This window comes from Microcebus murinus, chromosome 4, assembly GCF_040939455.1.
Source record: "Microcebus murinus isolate Inina chromosome 4, M.murinus_Inina_mat1.0, whole genome shotgun sequence".
In the NCBI taxonomy this organism is placed as follows: Eukaryota; Metazoa; Chordata; class Mammalia; order Primates; family Cheirogaleidae; genus Microcebus; species Microcebus murinus.
In genome coordinates this window covers 10,985,468-11,005,492 of record NC_134107.1, presented here as the reverse complement: position 1 = coordinate 11,005,492, position 20,025 = coordinate 10,985,468, and the positions used below count along the sequence as shown (strand labels likewise).

The 20,025-nt window shown below is 54.4% G+C and overlaps 2 protein-coding genes across 4 annotated transcripts in view; one reads left to right on the top strand and one right to left on the bottom strand.

Annotated features, from left to right (window-relative positions):
• The window catches only part of PLAAT2 (phospholipase A and acyltransferase 2), a 35,181-nt gene extending 20,989 nt beyond the window's left edge, over positions 1 to 14,192 (top strand). Inside the window, exon 4 of one of the 3 annotated variants that reach the window (XM_076001731.1) lies at positions 13,865 to 14,192. In XM_076001731.1, the coding sequence (XP_075857846.1) occupies positions 13,865 to 14,059 (195 nt within the window). In that variant the 3' untranslated portion in view covers positions 14,060 to 14,192. The other 2 variants (XM_012777847.2, XM_076001732.1) reach the window with 2 other exon arrangements.
• PLAAT4 (phospholipase A and acyltransferase 4) lies at positions 10,651 to 17,904 on the bottom strand. Its single transcript, XM_076001734.1, has 4 exons — positions 17,844 to 17,904; positions 14,640 to 14,748; positions 12,569 to 12,837; positions 10,651 to 11,121 (listed from the first exon to the last, which is right to left on the bottom strand). The coding sequence occupies exons 1-4, from the start codon at positions 17,850 to 17,852 to the stop codon at positions 11,014 to 11,016; spliced, it is 495 nt and encodes a 164-aa protein (XP_075857849.1). The 5' UTR covers positions 17,853 to 17,904; the 3' UTR covers positions 10,651 to 11,013.
• Positions 17,905 to 20,025: the final 2,121 nt, after the last annotated feature.

Genomic DNA, 20,025 nt, shown 5'->3' with positions numbered 1-20,025 from the left:
CAGGTGATCCTCCTGCCTCAGCCTCCTGAGTAGCTGGGACTACAGGCATTCGCCACCATGCCCGGCTAATTTTTCCTATATATTTTTAGTTGTCCAATTAATTTCTTTCTATTTTTAGTAGAGACGGGGTCTTGCTCTTGCTCAGGCTGGTTTCGACCTTGAGCGATCCTCCCTCCTCGGCCTCCCAGAAAGCTAAGATTACAGGTGTGAGCCACAGCACCCGGCCTGAGTGTCTCCTCCTTTGAGGGCAGTCAGGCAGAGGGTGGAGTGGGCTGCCTTATCATGCATCTAAGAGCACTTCTAAAGGCCATCCGGAAGCCACAAGGACCAATCTGGGAGACCCCAATGTTAGGGGCTGGTTGGCTTCTGCTGTGCTTCTGAGGGGTCAGAACTCAAGCGAGCAGGGAAGAGGCTTCTATTAGTTTGTCCCTTGCCCTGGAGCCTTTCGTCTTGCACCTTGTCTCCTGCAGGTAACCCATTAAGTTGCTTTCCTTTCTCCCTCTAGCTCCTTCCTTCCCTTCTGACTCTGTCTCTCTAGAAAGACCCTCCCCCCGTCTGTCTGTAGCTCTGTCTCTCTCTCTGTAAGAAAGTGGGCTTGTGAGGACCGCAGAACTCTCTGCACACAAAGACTCCATCCACACTGCCTGCACCAACAGGTGGCCAAACTCTAGTGCAGCTTTTAGGAACAAAAGGCTGTGTCCCTGGGATGACCCCAGCTGCCCATGAAATGCTTGCTGAGAAATCTCTACGCTGCCAGGAGAATTTACTATATGTTCTATCCAACACCTAACATACAGCCCTGGCCTCCTTTTCTTAGAGTATTTACTAAAAAGGTATTAGAATTATGAACCACTCCCCTGTATTTGCATGTAACCTGTGCACAGCCTCCTGGACACTATAAATTATTTCTCGATGACTTATAATACCCAGTACGAAGTAAATACTATGCAAACAGGTGTCATGCAATATTTTTCAAATTTGTGTTTTGTATTGTTGTATTGTTCTATTTTTTTTTCTGAATATTTTTGATCCATGGTTGGTTGAATCCATGTATGTGAAATCCATGGAAATCAACCAGGTGCAATGGCTCACACCTGTAATTCTAGCACTCTGGGAGGTCGAGGTGGGAGGATCACTTGAGCTCAGGAGTTCAAGACCAGCCTGAGCAAGAGCGAGACCCCGTGTCTACTAAAAATAGAAAGACATTAATTGACCAACTAAAAAATATATATAGAAAAAGTTAGCCAGGCATGGTGGTGCATGCCTGTAGTCCCAGCTACTCGGGAGGCTGAGGCAGAAGGATCGCTTGAGCCCAAGAGTTTGAGGTTGCTGTGAGCTAGGCTGACGCCACGGCACTCTGGCCGGGGCAACAGATTGAGACTCTGTCTCAAAAAAAAAAAAAAAAAAGAAAAAAGAAAAAATAAATTCATGGAAATAAAGGGCGGGTTATATATCTCTTATAACCCAGAAGCATCTTTCTCAAGGACCTGAAGCCTTGAAATGCCATCAGCAGGAAGGAAGGGCCTCTAGTCTCTGTGAGGGCAGAGTCCTAACTCTGACAGTTGCCAGCTAGCAGACACAGCTGGCCTTGTCACATGGACACTGACCAGCCCTCTGTCATTGTTCACCTCCCTGACTCTACTGAGCCCCACTCACCCCTCCCTACCCTCTCATCTCCCTTAAAACGCTCAGTCACCTCCGCACGAATCAGAATGGAGCTCAGCTCTGTCCCCCAGTGTCATCTGTTTTCACCCTTAACTAATGTCATGCTCTGTTTATTTTTGACTCTGGAAACAGTTCTGAGTGTCTTTGAATAAAACAGTGTGTTTTTTTCCTTCTCTTCCGCTGCCACTCCCATGGTTCAAGTTCACTGATACTCCACAGAAATCTGCTCTTTCGTCCCTGTTTTAAATATTTGCTTCCCTGGCTGTGAAGGGCTTCGGCGCATCTACTGGAAGTCAGGCAGATCTGAGGCTACAAGCCTCCTGTGTGGCTTTGTGTGAGTTCTCCACACTGTCCATCCTCAGTCTTCTCTGGACAGCGGGAATGACAGTGCCTACTCCCAGGGTTGCCAGGCGGAGGAAGCACAGTGCTGACACCCGGGAGGCAGCCGTCCTCCGCCTCCAGTCCCTCCTCCCCTGGTCTCTCAAACACAGTGGCGCAGGCAGGGCTGGGCCCACGGGATCACAGTGGGTCGTCTCGGGGGGCTCACACCAGCTCTGCCGAGTACGCCAACCCTCAGGGGTCAGCCTCGCAGCTCTACCGCTTTTTCGGAGTATCCGCTTCCTTTTGAGGAACCTCTATCCCATCAGCGCACGGCCAGGCACTCGGTCCGCAGGTACTCACGAGCGCCTGCTCTGTGCCCGGCAGTGGCTGAGCACCCGGGACACTGAGAACAATCCAGATGAGGTCCAAGCCCTGGAGCCCTGGGCAGTGAGAGTTCCCGGGGGCCATCTCCCCAACTTTACATCTGCTTCGAGGCTCCCAGTGGCCAGCCCTGAGCTAGCACATCCTGGCACTGCCCCTCTGTGCTTTCCACAGCCACCCCGTGGGGCTTTGTTTTGCTTTAAATACCCACAGGATGTATCTAGTTTCCCTCCAGGTGAGTCACCGTATTTCACACCTGTGGCTCTGTTCTTTCGGTCTTTTCTTAACAGGCACCTCCTCTTCTCTTTCCTCGCTGGCCTGACCTGGGATCCCGTCCCTCCGTGAAGGAGGCTGGAGTGGACAGGGCCACGTGGGTCTGTCCTGAGCTGCAGGTTCCTGGTGTATGTCTCTGTCTCTGCTCCAACCCCTGATGTTGAGTGTGACCCTCCTTGTCTTCTGCTGCAGGTCACTGATGCGGTCATGACAGCAGGTGTGACAGTAGGTGTCCTGGGAATCCTGGCTGTCGCAGGCGTCACGTGGGCGCTGGTGCCCAAAAGCAAGCAGGAAAAAGAATAATCCAAGGAACTGGCCTGATGGCAGTTAGTGAGGATGGGTGTTGCTTAGCCAGGGGGAATGGGGGTTGGCTTACCGATTTTGTGATCAGGAATGCTTATTTCAGTGGAGTCAAATAACAGCATAGAAGATTTTATTTGGGATAAATGTATCTTGGAGTGACTTCTATTAAAGACATGATTGGGTTCTGCTATGGACTGAATGTTTGTGTCCTCTCCACCCCAAACTCATAAGTTGAAGCTTAACCCACCTGTGTGATGGTTCTTGGAGGTGGGGCCACTGGGAGGTAACTAGGTTCAGATGAGGTTGTGAGATTAGGGCTCCTATGATGGGATTAGTGTCCAGATAGGAAGAGGAAGAGAGACCAGAGCTCTCTCCCTGCACCATGTGAGGACGTAGTGAGAAGAGGCCAGCTGTCAGGCAGGAAGAGTGACCTCACCAGACAGCTAATCTGTCCCCACTTTGATCTTGGACTTCCCAGCCTCTGGAAGTGCCAGAAATTAAGGCCTGTTGTTTGGGCCGTCCCGGCTAGGCTTGTCGTGGAGCTGACTCACACAGGCTCCTCCCAGGGACACGGACTTCTGTCCGGCTGTTGACTGTGCCTCTCCGTTTTCTCCTGGAGGGCCATGTTGCTTTACGGTGTGAGGATACAGGAAGGGCAGAGGGGCGTCCATCAGACCTGGACCGGAGCCATCGGTCTGCTAGCGCCTTGCGGCTGAAATCATGTGGACGGTCTCGGCCGTGAACGTCACCAGGGCTCCCGGTTCCTTTTGCCACTCCCTGCTCCCCTTGATGCCAGTAACAATGAGTATCATTCTTTCCCTCTGCTCTCCACGTCTCCTCTGCCATGTCACTTCCACCCGCCAGCACCCCTGCCTCCTCACCACTTCTGCTTGCTGGAACCCCGGGTCTCTGAGCTCACATAGTCATCTGCTCTTCTCTTCCCGCCACCATCAAGCCCACCGAGGGCCTGGAGCTACACTCTCTGCTCAAGTGCACAGGAGAAAATCTGATTGGCTTAGCTCACACAGAGCTCTGCCTAACGATTGGCTGCTCTGGGGTCACATGATCCCACCAGGCCAATCAGCTCTGCCTGATGGGGTCCTGGTCACGTGATTTCAACATGCCTGCAGAGGCAGTTCCACTTGTAGGGCATAATGGATGTGCCCAGCTCCGTGATTGACACCCCTGGGACAGGGTCAGCCCAGGAGGGGACAGGGGTGAAGCTAGCTCCATCCTTTGGACCCTGAAGAGCTGTGAGGAGCCTGGAGCTTGTCCAAGGGCAGATTCATTGACTGGAATTAGAGGCTGGAGCTCACATATCGCATTAGATCTGATTTTCCAATCTACCACTACTGTTTGTAAAATAAAATGTTTGAAGCCAAACCTTTATTTATTTTTTCATTTCTCAAGTGCCCATTTCATTGGAAGGCATCGGGGTGGTAGGAGAGAAGCAAGAGTGCTCTGTCCCTTCCAGCCCTCCCCTCTCCTGGCCAGACCCCCTTGTCTGTGCTGAGGGCCCATGGTATGAAGAGGAAGAAGGCCAGTACTTGTGAGGGGCCCACTGTGGTTACAACACCGTTTCTGTGCCCCAGAGCCTGTCACCCACTGTGGCAAGTTGAGCTATGGCAGGGTCATACCCAGCTCCTGAGTTTCTGTTTGGCAAATAAACATAACCACTGACAAGTTAGAATGAATTCACTTTAGCGGTTCCGCCAAACCTACCCTCAGATTATATTGAAAGCAAATCTCAGAGCCGATTCCATCACACACTGAGATATGTGTGAAGCATGAGTTTACCGAGCTGGCACAGAGTTACTCATCCATCCTGTTCTGAAAGCTGAATGAGGACGCAATCCTCCACCAAACCTTGCCTCAGAGGTTCGCTAAAGTCCGGCTTTCATTGTTCGACTGTCAGCATCAGGCAAGCAGAAATCCATCCCAGAGGCTGGCCATGCCAGGGACACTCAGGCTACATCCGTGACGACACAGGCTCCAGGCCGCTTTCTCATACTCTGTCCGGGCAGGGGTGGGGAGGGGCTCCACATTTCAGCCCATTCACATGTCAAGAATGGCATTAGTTTCACCTGTGAGAGATCATTTCTAACCTCCAGTTATAAGTTTTGGAAAGAAAATCAGTATGCTAATTAGGAAGATATCTGGTGAGTGGAAGTGACAAGTGTTTATGGCAGCCACTTCTTGCAGATACAGCGCCAGGTGACTGCCCCTGAGGTGTGTTTTCCTGACTGGAAAGCTGCCAGAGCTGGGGAGCTTGCGGGGCCTGAGCTGAGCCTCTATCCCTTTTGTTTTTCGGGCACCAGGGTGAAAGGATAGTTTTACTAACTGGCTAACAAGACAAAAATAAATTTCTAACTGGCAGGCTCTTAGAGTGGTATGAACTCTGTTCTAAGATTAGTAACATGAATGTCTGTCCTCCAGAGATGTTTCCCTAGCGATGAAAATAACACAGGAAAGAGGAAATCCTGCCTAACATTCCCCAGAGCTGCTCAGTTCCCATTCCGAAGGGGAAAGCCCACTGCAGGGGAGGCAGGAGGAAAGGGGAAACAGTCTGAGCCACTGTCACTTTAGAGTCACTACCTAGAGACAAGAAGTTTCTCTGAGTTTGCTTAGACAGCCTTGGTGAGTGCTGGGGGACAGCCCAGGCAAGAGCTCCCCCGCCTCTTCAAGGAGACACGGCCCAGCTGTCTCCCGCCAGCAAGAAGAAAGAAGAAACCGATTCCCGAGATCCACCTGCCATGTGAGAGAAGGCAAAGGAGGAACTCAGCAGTTTGCCAGCTGCCCTCTCCCAATGGGGCTGGTCACAGGTCTCCCCTCCCCCCCCAGCTGCCCTGGTGAGGAGTGAAGGATCTTTGGCCTCAGGGCCAGCGCCTCTCGTTATTTCAGTGCTGTGTCCTCTTGCTCTTCCCAGAAAGAGTAAAATAAACATGGTCTTTCCTTCTATCCTAAACTCTGAGAATTGTCTGTCGCCCACGTAGGGACTTCACACCCTAACCAGGTGGCTGTGTGCAGGGACTGAGCATGCTCTGTTCTGGAACAGTCCAGGGAGAGAAACCTGCGGGAGCCGCCCAGGGAGCAAAGCAAACGGGGAGGGTGCACAGTTTGCTGGTGCCAGCGCCAGCCCTGAGGGGCGGGCCACGAGGAAAGGTGAGGGGCTCCCCACGACCCTGGCCTCTTGTCTCCACTGTGGGCCGGCCCCTCCGTGAGGTGGTCATGGCGCCCCTGCCTCCTTTGCCTTCCCAGAGCTCCCAGGTCCTGGCTGTCACCCAGTGCTGCTGGGGACCATGCAGGGGCTCCCATGGGAACGGTGGCTGGGCTTGGTCTTCAGGTCCCCCCACCCGTCAGTTCGGCCTCCCTCTTTCCTGACTGCCTGCTGCCTCCCTCACTCCTTCACCCTGACCACCTGCCTCAGCCCCCCCACCCGGCGACACGGTTCTGCCCTACACACACCCTCACGCACACACGCTCACCGAGACTTCACCTTCCCAGGCCCATCCTGCCATGTCCTACCAGGGAGCTGAGGCCATGACACGACTAACGTCTACTAAAATACCAATGGCTGAAAAGAGATTCAATGCCAACATGTGTGGGAAGGCACACAAAATGCTAAAACCCAAAGATCAAATTCAATATGGCAAATTTCTGGCACCAGAGTAGGGAGATAGCACTGGACTAGGATTAGGGGGTCATGTCCTCAAAGCCTGCAGGGACTGATGAGAGTATGCAGTGGTGACCCTGGTGGGTCTCCAGGTGACCCATACACAGGGGATGGAATAATGGCCCCTTCTCTGCAGTGGGGGGACTGCCAAAAGTCTCCAGGTACTCTGAGCACTACTGTCACCCTGGCAAGTGGCTGTCCTGCTCACTTGCACCCTCCCTCCCCCTCTGCCCTGGCAGCACAGGTTTCCGGCCTGGGCAAGGCTGTGCAGCAGCTCCGTCTGTGCCTGGCCACGCTGTTCCTTCACAGTCCTCCTCGCCCTCTGCCCTGGTCTCCATCTTGCACCCTGTGATGGCTCTCCAAGGCCTCACAAAGCCTGCAGGGGCATCAGAGGAACCGTCTCAGCATGGCAGGGGGTGGCTGGTGCCCAAAGAGGGCTCATCTGAGTGTAAGATACTGGGCTATTAGGACAACGGACACCTTCCAGCTTCTGTTTACTGCTTGCTTGCTAACCGCAAGGCATTATGGGTACATTATGGGATGCAGAGGAGAAAGACAAAGAACTCGGAAACCGGAGTCTCTCAGCTAGGACCCGGAACAGGTTGGAGCCTATCAGGGGCAGGATGAAGTAAGAATCACTGTGGGGGCGGATGCATGATCAGTGTGTAAACAGCTTAGGTATAAAAGGCTCACTAGCACACAAGGGGGGTCCCTGCCCAAAAAATAGGCCACTGCACTGGCACTCTGGGGGCTCGGACCCTAGCTTGAGCTAGACAATAAAACTCCTTTTAATAATTACAGCCTCGGTGACTCTGTCTCTCTGTCCCGTGGCCATGCGAATCTAGACTATAACATGAGAACACTCCAGGGGCCTGGGCTACAGAACTGACTTTTGGGTCAAATAGACTCGCAGGGGATCCAGAGCCTCTGCTTAGTGTCTGTGGGACCTGGGGTCAATGGGTTAGACATTATGAGCCTAGTTTCCCTTTCTGTCAACACATTATTGTTATTTTAGGAACAAGGCTTGCTGTGTCGCCCAGGCTGGAGTGCAGTGGCACAGTCATAGCTCGCTGTGGCCTCTGACTCCTCCGTTCAAGCGATCTTCCAGCCTCAGCCTCTGGAGTACTAGGAGTCCAGCTCTAGCCGCCACGCTTGGCTAAATTCACTTTTTCTTTTTGTATAGACAGAGTCTCGCTGGTTTCTACCCAGGGACCATCTGCCCAGGCTCATCTTGAACTCCTCGTCTCAATGACCCTCCTGCCTCTGCCTCCCAATCTGCTGGGATTGCAGGTGTGAGCCGCGCGCCGGCCTTGACAGGTTATTAAAACTGTCCCGCTTCCAGGGGCTGCGGAGATTATGCAGTGTGAGGATGCGGCTGGTGGTTCCGTCTTCAGCGTGTGTGCACGCTGCGCAGCTGTTGTCCTTCAGTTTGGGCGCTTTGGCCAAAAGAGAGGCAGCAGGAACGCTGCGTGTGACATTCTGCTGTGCAGAGCCTGCGTTCCTGTCCCTGGTCCTCGTCCCTCCACGTGGCACTCACCGCGGCCCCCGCTCCTGCAGCGTCTGAGGCCGGGGCTGCGCAGGAGGGCAGGGCCACTCCAAAAGGTGCGGGTGGATTCAGGCAGGAACTCAGACTCGCCCCACCAATGCCTCAGGTGAACTTTATTTTCTCTTACTCCAAAAGGAGACTTTCAGCCACCGAGAGAGGGAAAGAGGAGGAAGGGGAGAGACGGATCCAGCTGGCGGCACTGAGCGCTCCCCTCCTTCTACGTCCCGGTCGTCCCAGGTCCCAGCCTCCTTCAGAGCATCTGGGGACCCTGGTGGAGGCGCACAGGGACACCCCAATGTCCACGGTGCAGGAGGCCAGTGCTGGGGCTTCCCTGTGTCCTGCCAGCTGTCCCACAGCTCTTGGGGGGGGGATGCCATCTTACAAGAGTGACAGACAACGTCATAAGGAAGTCCTGACCCCACGTGACCCAGGATTCCTGAGTCTCCAGCACCAATCATTCCTCTTAAATTTTTCTTGGGTTGAGAAACAGCCTGTGGAAAGCATGCACACCTGCTCAGCAACCTGTGATCCTAACACAAGGTTTTGCCGAGACCAAGGATTGTCCAGAAGTGGTGCAACCATTTTATGAGCTTATTATGAAAAAATAAAGGATAGTTCTGTTACCCACTTATTTTTTTCCTGCATTTTAGTGGGATCTAGTTCATGGAAGTCAATCTGCAGGGGCCTGGAATTGGTTCCCTGTCTCTTTAAATGTTGCAGAAAGCCACCCCCTGCTGGGTGTCACCCTTCACAGTGGTGGCTACAGCCCTTCTCTGTATCAAAGTCCTTTTCACAAGCAGAGGAAAGACTGGTCATGTTTTCCTATATATTAGTTAATAACTTTATTAACTAAGGAAACCACTATCTACTGAGTGTTTACAGTAAGGTAGGCACTGTGCTAGACACCAGGGTCCCAGTGGTACCCAAAGTGGACTGTCCCTGCAATTCTGTTGAGAAGATACATGATAGGAAAGTATTAATAACCCCCTGGTCAGTGTTCAATTGCAACTGTGAAAATCACCCCTAAGAGAAGGTAGGTGGACCCCTGAGACTCCCAAGAGGGATTTGCCCTGGTTAGGGGGTCAAGGTCACCCTGGAAGGGCCCCGGTGGCCCCAGTGTCCATCATGCTGGATCAGTTGATCCTGAACAGGAAACGAGGCCTGGCGAGGCGAGCCCGAGTCGCCAGAAGTGAGGCGGCCCCCTCCCCTCGCTGGGCTTCTGGCTATTGGGCCTGGACTCCGGGTGGGGCGGCGGGGCCTTCTGACCCGCAGGCAGCCCTGGCAGGGCGGGCAGGGGCGCTCTGCTGCCCCCAGTGGAGCTTGGCATTTCAGCCTGGGAATTTGAACACTTAAAACTTAGAATTGCTGACTGCGCCAGTGATGAGTTATAATTGCTGATTGTGGCAGTTACAGTGGTTCTCTTTGTTCTTCAGTCTTCTGATAGCGCTGAGCTTCTAGGGAAGTCTTGTTTCTACTGTGCTGGGGAGTCAAGGGACCAATCGGAGTTGCCAGGTGTGGGAAAACACAGGGGACCGTGACGTTCCCGCTCCTGCAGCCATCGTGGTGGTGACTGCGCTGACCCCCAGACAACGGTCAAATGCGGTGGCCATTCAGGAGGGTCCTTGGTGGCAGCGGCCGGGGTGAGGAAGCACAAAGACATGGGACCTGGGCACTTGTGGGGCCTCCCCCGGGCAAGCCCCAGGGAATGGCGAGGTCTCCAGGGCGGCTGATGCTCAGCGTGTGATTCGGGGCGGCGCGGGCCGTGGCGGCTGGGCGTGGAAAGAGAGTGTTGCTCCATCCGGCAGTCACAGCGGGGCTGACCGGACCTTTGAGTTAAGGAGAAAAACTTTCTAAACAGGAGGGAAACGGGAGGGTGACTGGAAAGTGTTGGAGGTGTGATGTGTTGTCAGGGGAGGCGGGGACCCCATGGTGTGACCACACTGGGAGGTAGTTAAGGGTTTTCACCTCCCGAGAGGGAGAGTGACGATGCGCAGCTGTGCCAACGTGACATCTGTGTAACGTGATGGGGTTGATGCGCTGGGCACCTGCCGTGTTCCAGACGTGGTGCCGGGTGTCCTACGTGCACTGTCACATGTGAGGCTTCCGACGTCACCCGATGAGGGTCGTCACCCCATCCTGCAGATGAGGGAACCGAGTCTCGGAGAGTCAAGGGCTTCCTCCAAGGTCACACAGCCAGAAATGGCTGGAACTACCGGCCCGTGTCCCACCAATGTGACTTTCCTGCTCTCAGGTTCAGAATCTACAAAACATTGTAGAGGTCCCTTCTGAAGCGACAGGTAGGCACGTTTATTGATTCTCGAGTCTTGTGACAGTGAGACCATCCTTTAGCCCATGAGAGGGGACAGTGAGAGGGGAAAGGCAATAGAGAGAGGATGACACAGAGACTGATGTCTCGTCCCTCTCCTGGGGACCCTCACAGCTGCTTCTTGTAAGTTTTGTGGTGTCAGAAGAAGAGTAATGAGGCCGAATAGATGCTAACAAACACAGCATTTATTGAAAGCGCTCCCGGGCGAGGTTCAAGGGTCCCAGAGCAGGGGCCCCAAAAGTCGCTCCGCCCAGGATTGCAAGTTAGCTTTTATAGGGGGCTAGCTGTTGTTGTCTGTCTCCCGGGGTCAAGGCAGGATGTTTTGCACCTGGGGCTTCTTCCTGCTTTGCCTTGACAGGGGGTCCGGGCCAGGCGAGATGTTCTGTCGTTAGCGGGATGCAGTTAGGGCAGCTGTAGTGCAAGGTCTGCAGGCTTTGCAATGCCGTGAGGATGGGGGAACAGGGCAGGGGGACCCAGCCACCAGCCTTACACGGCTAACATGGATTCTGTGGCTGCTTCAGGCTGTCACAGGTGTAGGATTATCTTAGTCAAAGCACTGAACCCAGCCACAGCAAGTGCTCCAAAGAAGACAGTACTGCTTGTTTCCTCCAAGTCCTGCTTGGCTCTTTCCACCTGCAAAGCAAGCAGCGCTTGTTGAGACGTCACAGCACGCCCAGGCCGGCTCTTTCTCAATCCCCGGATCTGGAACTCCCCTCTCTGTCTCCTCTGTCCCTTGCCCTCCCCTGTGGTCTGGCCTCTTCTCCTCGTCCCTCCCAGGGGCCAGCCCTGAGTCCTCTCCCAGGGGGACTGCTGGCTGTGTCCCCAGGGACCCCGTTTCCGGGATGTGACTACTTCTTAGTGGTGGGCTTGTCCTGACAAGGGGCTGATGGGGTCCTTTTGAGAGAGCGTCCTGGGTGGGTGGGCAGGAAGAGGGTTTGTGCCCGGGTTCCTGGGGTCAGAGCTCAGGGTCCAGACTGGGTGTGCATGGGGTCTGGATTCTCGCTGAGCTACATCCTTGCGCGGGGTGGTGGGGCCATGGCAGAAGCTGTGGGGGACATGGGGAGGCCCTGACCACAGGCAGAGCCCTTCGGGTCTCTGTGCCCTGCTCGCCGGTGCAGGCGGGAACCTCCATCCCAGCCCCCCTCAGCCTGAGCCCCAACTCTGCTCCTCATCTCCCCAGGGACCCTCACACATCACAGACTCACCAGACTCCCGCCTCCCTGCTGCGACCTGTCCCCACTGCCGGCCCCCAGCCGTGCCACTGCGCAGGCCAGGGCCACAGGTGCTGCAGGTCGCCTAACAGGCAGAGACTCTAGAAAGGATGGTGGGGTTGTGTTTTTTTGAGACAGGGTCTCGCTCTGTCACCTAGGCTACAGTGCAGTGGTGTCATCGTAGCTCACTGCAGTCTCCAACCCCTGGGCTCCAGCGACCCCCTGTATCAGCTTCCCGAGTAGCTGGGACTGCAGGTGCGCACCACGACGCCCAGCTAAGATTTTCTACTTTTTCTAGAGGCAGAGTCTCACTCTTGCTCAGGCTGGTGGTGAACTCCTGGCTTCAAGCCATCTTGCTGCCTTGGCCTCCCAGAGTACTTGGATCACAGGCGTGAGCCAGTGTGCGCGGATTTGATCTGGTTCTGTCACTAATTCACTGTGTGTTTGGGGGCAACAAACCCGGAAGACCGTGAGCGGACACGGGGTGGGGGCTGTGCCCAGACCTCAGGGACAAACACCCTGAGCTCTCACGGAGGCCCAGAGGCCCTCAGCGTCCCTGCCTGAGAGCTCTTCAGCAGGGCAGGGGACCTGTCATGGCCTGGCTGGCCCAGGCTGTCCTGATGGCCCAGGGCTGCAGGAACTGTCGTCAGGTGGGTCTCGAGGTGAAGGATCCCGGCAGAGCTGGCCAAGGCCCCGGAGGTCCCTCGTCCTCGCCCTCTGTGTGCAGGGGAGAGCGGGCTCCCAGCCAGCGGGGCTGGGACAGGCTGCACTCGCGACCTTCACAGAGATTCCCCCTCGGGCCGCACAGCCCGCTGGCCGTGCCCCGAGCAGCCCTCCCCCAGGCCAGGGACCCTCCAGAGACCCCTCACCTGCAGGCAGCGGGCCTCGCCGTATCTCAAATTGGTGACAAAGTGCTCACAGTTGTTTGTCACAAGACTATACTTCATTTCCTTGCCCACCATCTCCCTCGCAGACTTGATGATGTCCCGCACAGGCCGAGGTCTGTACGTGCGGTCCAGTTGGTTGTTGACCCGGTAGTCACAGCCCTCCACCACGTGCTCCAGGCGCTCCAGCTTCACCACCGCCCTCCTGGTCAGGAGCGAGAGGGAGCTGGAGCTGCCAGTCCCGGCGTACTCGCCTGCAAGGGAGACACTGTCACCGGGGCTGACGGGGGTGGGTGGGGCGAGGACAGGAGGAGAGGAGGCCGAGTGGAGCTGTCGTGTGGACCTTTCACGCGCGTTCGCAGGGGTCGCCCATCTGCTCTTGTTTCACGGGTGTGAGTGTTCCAGTCCGAGAGCGTCACGCGTAGCAACGGCTGCCACCATTCCGCTCTAGGCGCGGACATCGGGTGTTGGCCGATCCCCTATGGTCAGTCATTTAAAGGTATTCGAAATTTTCTCCTTGATAAACAAGGACAGTGAAGCCTACGTGTTCCTTGTCCCACTCTGCACCCCTGCGTGTTCCAGAAAGATCCCATTCGCTTTCGCACCCTGTGTCTCAGCGACTTCGTTGTGCTCCTTCGTGTGTCGCCTCATCTCATCTCCTTTGTAACTGTCCAGGCAAACGTTCTGCTCCCCATGTCACAGGCGACGCTGGGCAGAGAGCCGTCAGCACACGCCTCCGTGCTGTGAGAAGTGCTAGCGGTGGAAGTCTAGCGTAACCGCAGGCCCTTCCGCCCCTGAGCCAAACCCTCGGGAATCCTTCACGGAAGATTCCTCTGTCCCCTGACCTGGCACAGTGCTAGGCACACGGACAGGGGCTCAGAAGAGCTCACAACCAGCGGTCCAAATTCATTGCATCGCGAGTGCGGGAGTTATCCTTATTTTTACTAAAAGACACAGTAGGGAGTGAGCACTAGTGTTAGGTATGTCTTCTCCGGTCCTCCCATTTCTAATCTCAAGGGTGATGTTTGCAATTAGCTCCCTCTTAAGAAAGTCGTCTTAGGATAACAGTGCACACCTTGGGAGCTAGGCACAAGGGGGACCGGGTGTCCTCACTGTCACGGGCTGTCTGGATTAAGTGGGCTTGGTTTGCTATTTATGGTCAGTTCAGACTTTTTTTTTTTCTTTTTTTTTTTAACTCTGCCAAGGGACCTGATAGTCTGTAGAAAACTGCCAAGATGCAGACGCATTTTTCTGATACTGGTGAAAATGATTTCTGTCCAGGTGCATGCAAACGCTGAGCCACAAGAGAACATCAAAAGCTCCGGTGGCATTGCTCTGGAGGACACACACCTGTGGCATTGCTCTGGAGGACACACACCGGTGGCATTGCTCTGGAGGACACACACCGGTGGCATTGCTCTGGAGGACACACACCTGTGGCATTGCTCTGGAGGACACACACCTGTGGGCATCTAATCTGTCAGTCCTGTTCCAGCGTCCCTTTCACTGACTATCCACACACCTGTTTCCTGCAATCTCCTTCCTACTGGCTTTGTCATCTTGCTGGTTCTGTCATTAATTAAATAAATCATTGACTTGTGCTCACTGTGCATTTGTATGACAGCTTTTAAAAATGTGTAAACCTGTGGGGACTGCTTCTGTTAAGGAACCTAAAGCACATGATGTGAGGACACCTTGTTCTGTGCAACCGTGTGACACAAAGGACACAGCGGGGAGCAACATTCTTCTGTATGAGACGCCTTCTTTAGGACCGTAGACCTTGAGAAGCACAGTCCTATCAGACTCTGCACGGCAGGGCACTGGCTGTGAGCGGGACAGACCCCAGTGCCGCAGCAGCCAGCGTCCCTGTGGGGTCAGGGCCTCTCCTGCTCTGGGATGCAGGGACCCAGGGGACACTCATGTATACGACCTCCTGGAGCTTTCTCCATGCAGAGTGTGTCTCCCAACTCCAGCGTCCCTTGCTCAACTCTCTTTCAGTGGTTCTCACTGTCTTATTAACAAATATTTTGAACATTGAATTTTCAATAGTCCTTACTTGGAGGAGCCAGGTGGACCACGTAACCGCCGCCCACATAGATGGCCCAGTGCTCGTACACTTTGCGAAAAATCTCGATCAGGTCTCCAGGCTCGGGCTCTTGGCGTGACTGCAACAGAAAAACCAGAGACGGTGTAGCTGGCCTTCTAGGCACCAGCAGAACCCTTGGCTGGGGGGCTGCAGCCTGGCCTGGGACCCCTTACTGATGGTCGTCACCTGGTGAGACCCTGGGGGGAGAGAGCTTCTGTCCCCGTGAGACCCCAGACCTGCTGCCACTTTTAGAGGCTCCCTCAGAGGGGCACGGGGAGCTGGGAGCCTGGACAGGGACCTCGTGCATGGGAGGGAGGGGGTTCGTCCGGGCGAGTGTGGGGTGTGCGTGCGTGGGTGTGCGTGCAGGCTGAGGGTGCAGGGGTGCACGCACAAGCGCGGGCTGCACGTGCTCCGGAGCAGGCCGACGCCAGCCCTGCACCTACACGCGCCTTCACGGAGGTGAGAGCAGCGCCTGGAAGGCCAGTCTGGGGCCCTCTGCCCTTGGCAGGCTGCCCTCAGCGCCTCATGTCGCCCCCTGCCGGCTGCCCGTCCCCAAGAGGGACCTCCTCCTCACACCCTGCGCCATCCAGCCTTGGACACCCGTGCCTTGCAGATGACGACCTGCAAGATGCGGGTGACAGCACCCTGATGGGGCCTGAGCCTCAGGGTGGGACTGGTGGAGCCCCTGGCCCCCAGCCCCGAGGGGCAGCTGCACTCACAGGGTGCCTCTGCTGGCCCTCGCTCGCCCTGCGATGACACAGCCCCAGACGTGGGCAGCGCGGCCATCGCCCCCGTGGGGACACTAGGTCAGCAGAGGTGGAGGGACTTGCCCGAGAACACTCGGCCGCGGGAGACCGAGGTGGACTCCTCTGCCCACTCCTCCCTGCGCCTCGACTGGCCCTGTTCCCCTCCCTCTTCCTCCCCCACAGGCAGCGATCTGAGGGTTGGAGCGTTTCCCAGTTTTCTCGTCTTTGTGCCTGTCCTCCGTGGGTGACAAGCTTCCCCCACCCTCATCCCAGCAGAGACCAGGGCTCAGCCCACCTTTGCCCTCTTCCCACCAACGCCAGTCCAGAAGTTTCTCCTGGTGGCTTCCTGGTCCATCTCCCAGCACTGACTTGGCCGGGCAGCCCCGTCCCTGCCTGCGTGAGCCCCACGGCCCCTGGCCGGCCCTGCCTCCCATCCCTGCCACTCCACACGCAGCCCAGGACCCACGGAGGCCTCCCCGGCACCTCTGGCCGGGACCTTCCTCTGGACTCGGGGTGCAGGACACACCTGCGGGCAGCGGCAGGCCCTTCCTGACCGGCTTCCCTCCCCCTCCTCGCCTTCCGTGGGCTCTGCCCCCAAGGCCGACTGAGCCACTGGGGCACCCACCGCAGCGCTGGCCCTGGCCTCTGCTGCCCTCTCGCCCAGGGTCTCTCTGTCCCCAGCCCCCCACACCCACTCCTCCCCTCATCCCAGACACCCCACACCTGAGGGGCTGCCAGGACGGCCCCAGCTTGGCTCAGCGGCCCCTCCCTGAGCCCCAGATCCCCAGGACACCCCTCCCTGCAGGACCAGGCTGTGCTGCAGTTCCCTGGGCCCGGGCTGTGCGCTCCACACGGGCAGGGTGCTGTGCGCTCCCTCCCTCCCGGCATCCAGGGTCCAGCAGGGCCTGGCTGGGAAGGGGCAGAGGAAACAGACAAGGAAGAGGGATGGGCTCTCAGCCCCGCCAGCAAGTGAAAGTGCCCTTCATAAATAAAGGGGTGCAAGTGAGAACTAGGCCAAGGGCTGGCTAAAAATAATCTTAATGATTGGCCGCTGTCCCCTTGTTTGCTTCTCCATAATCGCCACTCTGAAGCCACAGACCTGGTGGTCATAGAGACTGGCAGCCTGCTCCATAGGTAAGGACCCTAAAGCTAGTGTTGCAGGTACCTCCAGGGCCTGCATTCCAGTGGACTGCCCACCCTCCCAGGCGGGCCCCAAACCAAAGACTGATGGTTCAGCCCAAACCCAGCCCATTAGCAATCCTAGTGGCCTACTCCTTTGCCTGCCAGCCAAACTACTCTAACACCCTGTCTTCCAGATTCTCAGGGAGGTGGATTCCAGACGTCCCTCCCTGCTTAGAGCTATCTGGGATTTAACTCTTTGTGCTGCTGGCTCAGCAATGGCCTCCCCTTGGGCAGTGGGCAAGGGACCTGGCTGGGTGGCAACAGCCGCCTGCCCAGCTCCTCCTCTGTCCTGCCACAGGCCCGCACAGCCGCCGGCGCCCGCAGGGCAGAGATGGTCTCTGTCTGGGGATAACCAGGACTTTTCATTCTAATGCCAGATGTCTACTAGCAAGGTCAAGGCAGCGTTGCCAGCAGCTGTGGCTAATGCAATGTGAGCCTCAGCCCCTGCCTGAATAAGGACATGGTCTCAGGTTAACAGAGCCCTGACTGCTGTGGCAGGGATGAGGCCCCTCCCAGAGTCAGGGGGTGCTGGGAGTGGACCCCCCCCTTTGGCACTTGCAGGACCTTCCCGGAATTGCTTCGTTTCTAGCAAGAGCCTGAGTGAGCTGCACACCAGGGAGCTCAGCCAGCTCCGGCCACTCTGCACATCTGCGCCGGTGCCAGCCCGGCGGGGCGGGTTTCAGAGTTCGGATCCCGTGAGTCTGCCTCCCAAGGGGGCCCTGGCGTCCCCCCACTGTGCCACACTCGCCCAGACACCAGCAGGACAGGTGGATTTTAAAAGACATAATATAGGCCCACCATGGTGTCTCACGCCTGTAATCCTAACACTCTGCGAGGCCGCTGGGGGGGGTGGAGGGCTCAAGGTCAGGAGTTCAAAACCAGCCTGTGCAAGAGCCAGTCCCCATCTCTACTAAAAATAGAAAGAAATTAGTTGGACAACTAAAAATATGTTGAAAAAATTAGCCGGGCATGGTTGTGCATGCCCGTAGTCTTAGCTACTCTGGAGGCTGTGGCAGGAGGATCGCTAGACCCCAGGAATTTGAGGTTGCTGTGAGCTAGGCTGACTCCAGGGCACTCTAGCCCGGGCAACAGAGTCAGACTCTGTCTCAAAAACCAAAAAACTAAATAAATAAAGATAAGCTCTGGAGTTCAGTGTGCCCAAGGTCAGGAAGCCAGAATGAGGCCTTGGCAAGGGGGGAGCTGCCCACCCTCCATAGACTCAGCAGGGAAGTTCCCGGGGACTCACCGAAGCCATCTGGACAGCAAGGCAGGGGCTGGTGCTCTGCTGCTTCCTGGGGACACAGGTTTTATACACAAGTTTAGAGTTCCCTTTCACTTTCCTTCTCACAGTTTTAATATAGTGCTTAAATACTAAATATAGTTTAATTGAAACTGAGATGACTATAATCTTTAAAAATTAGGTATTTTCTCTAATTGGAAAGGCTAATGATTTCTTGCACAAAAACATGGAAACATCGATGCTTTATCTTTGTCATTTAAACATTTAAAAAAAATTTTTTTTAGCATGTATTCCTGGGGTCAAGTGCAATGTGGCGGCATGGACATGTTGCACTGCCGTGAGGTCGGGCCGGCAGTGCACCCGTCCCGAGCAGTGCACGTCGTTCCCGCCTAGCAACTGTCCGTCATCCAACGCCCCAGCCCCTCCTCCCCACCTAGTAGTGTCTTGTCTGCCTTTTTCTTTCCATCTGGCAATTTCTGTCGTGTGAATCTGAGTCCTCCTACGTTGGGTGCATTTGTATTTAGGGTTGTTATACCCTCCTGCTGAACTCATGCCTTTATCATGACATAAAGCCCTTCTTCGTTTTTCTTTCTTTCTTTCTTCTGTTTCTTTTTTATTTTCTTTTTTTTTTTTTTACTGTTTTTTATGTAAAGTCTGTTTTTATCTGACATAAGTATAGCTACTGCTTTTTGGTTCCTGTGTGCGTGGAATGTCTTTCTCCATCCCTTTACTTTCAGGCTGTGTTTCTACAGGTAAGGGGAGTTTCTCGTGAACTGCATGTACTAGGAGGATTTTTTTGATCCATTCTACCAGTCTATACTTTTAAACTTATATACTTTTAACCCATTTACATGGGTTAGCATTGACAAGGTTGCAAGGTTAGCATTGACATGTGAGTCTTTATTCCTGTCATATTGCTAATTGTTTCTAGTTGTATCAATCCTTTCTTTCTTTTTCTCTGTCTTTTTGTCTTTGTGGTTTGGTGAAATTCTGTCATGTTGCCATTTGAGTCCTTTTCTTCCTCTTCAAGGTGATTGTTGTCAACGGAAGAAAAAGTCAAACTCTGCAAAATAATTTTAAAGAGATTTACTTTGAGCCCAATTTGAGGACCATGACACAGAGCCACTCCCAAGAAGCCTTGAGCAAGTCGACTCTATGTGGCTGGGTTACAGTTTGGTTTTATACATTTCAGGGAGACAGGGGTTACGGGTAAAGTCATAAATCAATACGCGGGAGGCATGCATTGGTTTGGCCCAAAAAGGAGGATCATCTTGAAGGGGGGGAGGGAAGGCTTACAGGTTATAGATGGGTTTAAAGATTCTTTGGCTTGTAATTGGTTAAAGACATGAAGCTTTGTCTAAACTTTAGACTCTAAAGGCTCAGAATGTTTGAACATAAGGAGCTCTTGGTAGGCATAAGCCAGGGGACATAGATTTGTTGTGTAGATTGAGGACCTGCAGGTTTGTCTTGCATACCCTTAGGCCTGTTAATGGGTTACAAAGGAAGTCTCCAAGAAGGGAGGGTGGCATGAAAAAGCATGTGTGACACCTTTCTCCAGGCAGGAAGATTCGTTTTAGGATATTCCTTTGTCCATGAGGGGGTCCATTTAGTCAGCTGGTGTGGGGAGGTGAGCCTTAAAATTTTATTTTGGTTCACATTGTTTTATAAGACCCGTGAGTTTTGCGTTTTCCTGTGTTTTCTTGATGGTGAATGTGGACCTGTCATTCCCATGGGTAGGATCTCTTTGAGCATTTCCTGCAGGGCCACGCTAGGGGTGACCAGTTCCCTCAGTGTTTGCTTGTCTGGGAAAGACTTTATTTCTCCCTCATTTGTGAAGCTCATTCAGGCAGGATGTACAATCCTTGGCTTACCGTTTTGTTTTGTTTTTTTCTGCACTTTGAAAATGGCATCCATTCTCTTGGGGCCTGTGAGCTTTCTGAGTTGAAGTGTCTGTTAGTCTGATGAGTTTCCCTTTATAACCTTTCGTCTTGCTAATTTAAGAATTCCCCTTTTCACTTTCACTTTAGATGTCCTGAATCTAATATGCCATGGTGATGTCCCTAGTAATTTCCCTGGGAATTACGGGGCCCTTTGTTTTGAGATATCTAAATCTCTTGCTATGTTTGGGAAGTTTTCATTGATTATTTCCTTAAATAGCTTTTCTAAACTTTTTAATCGCTCTTCCCCC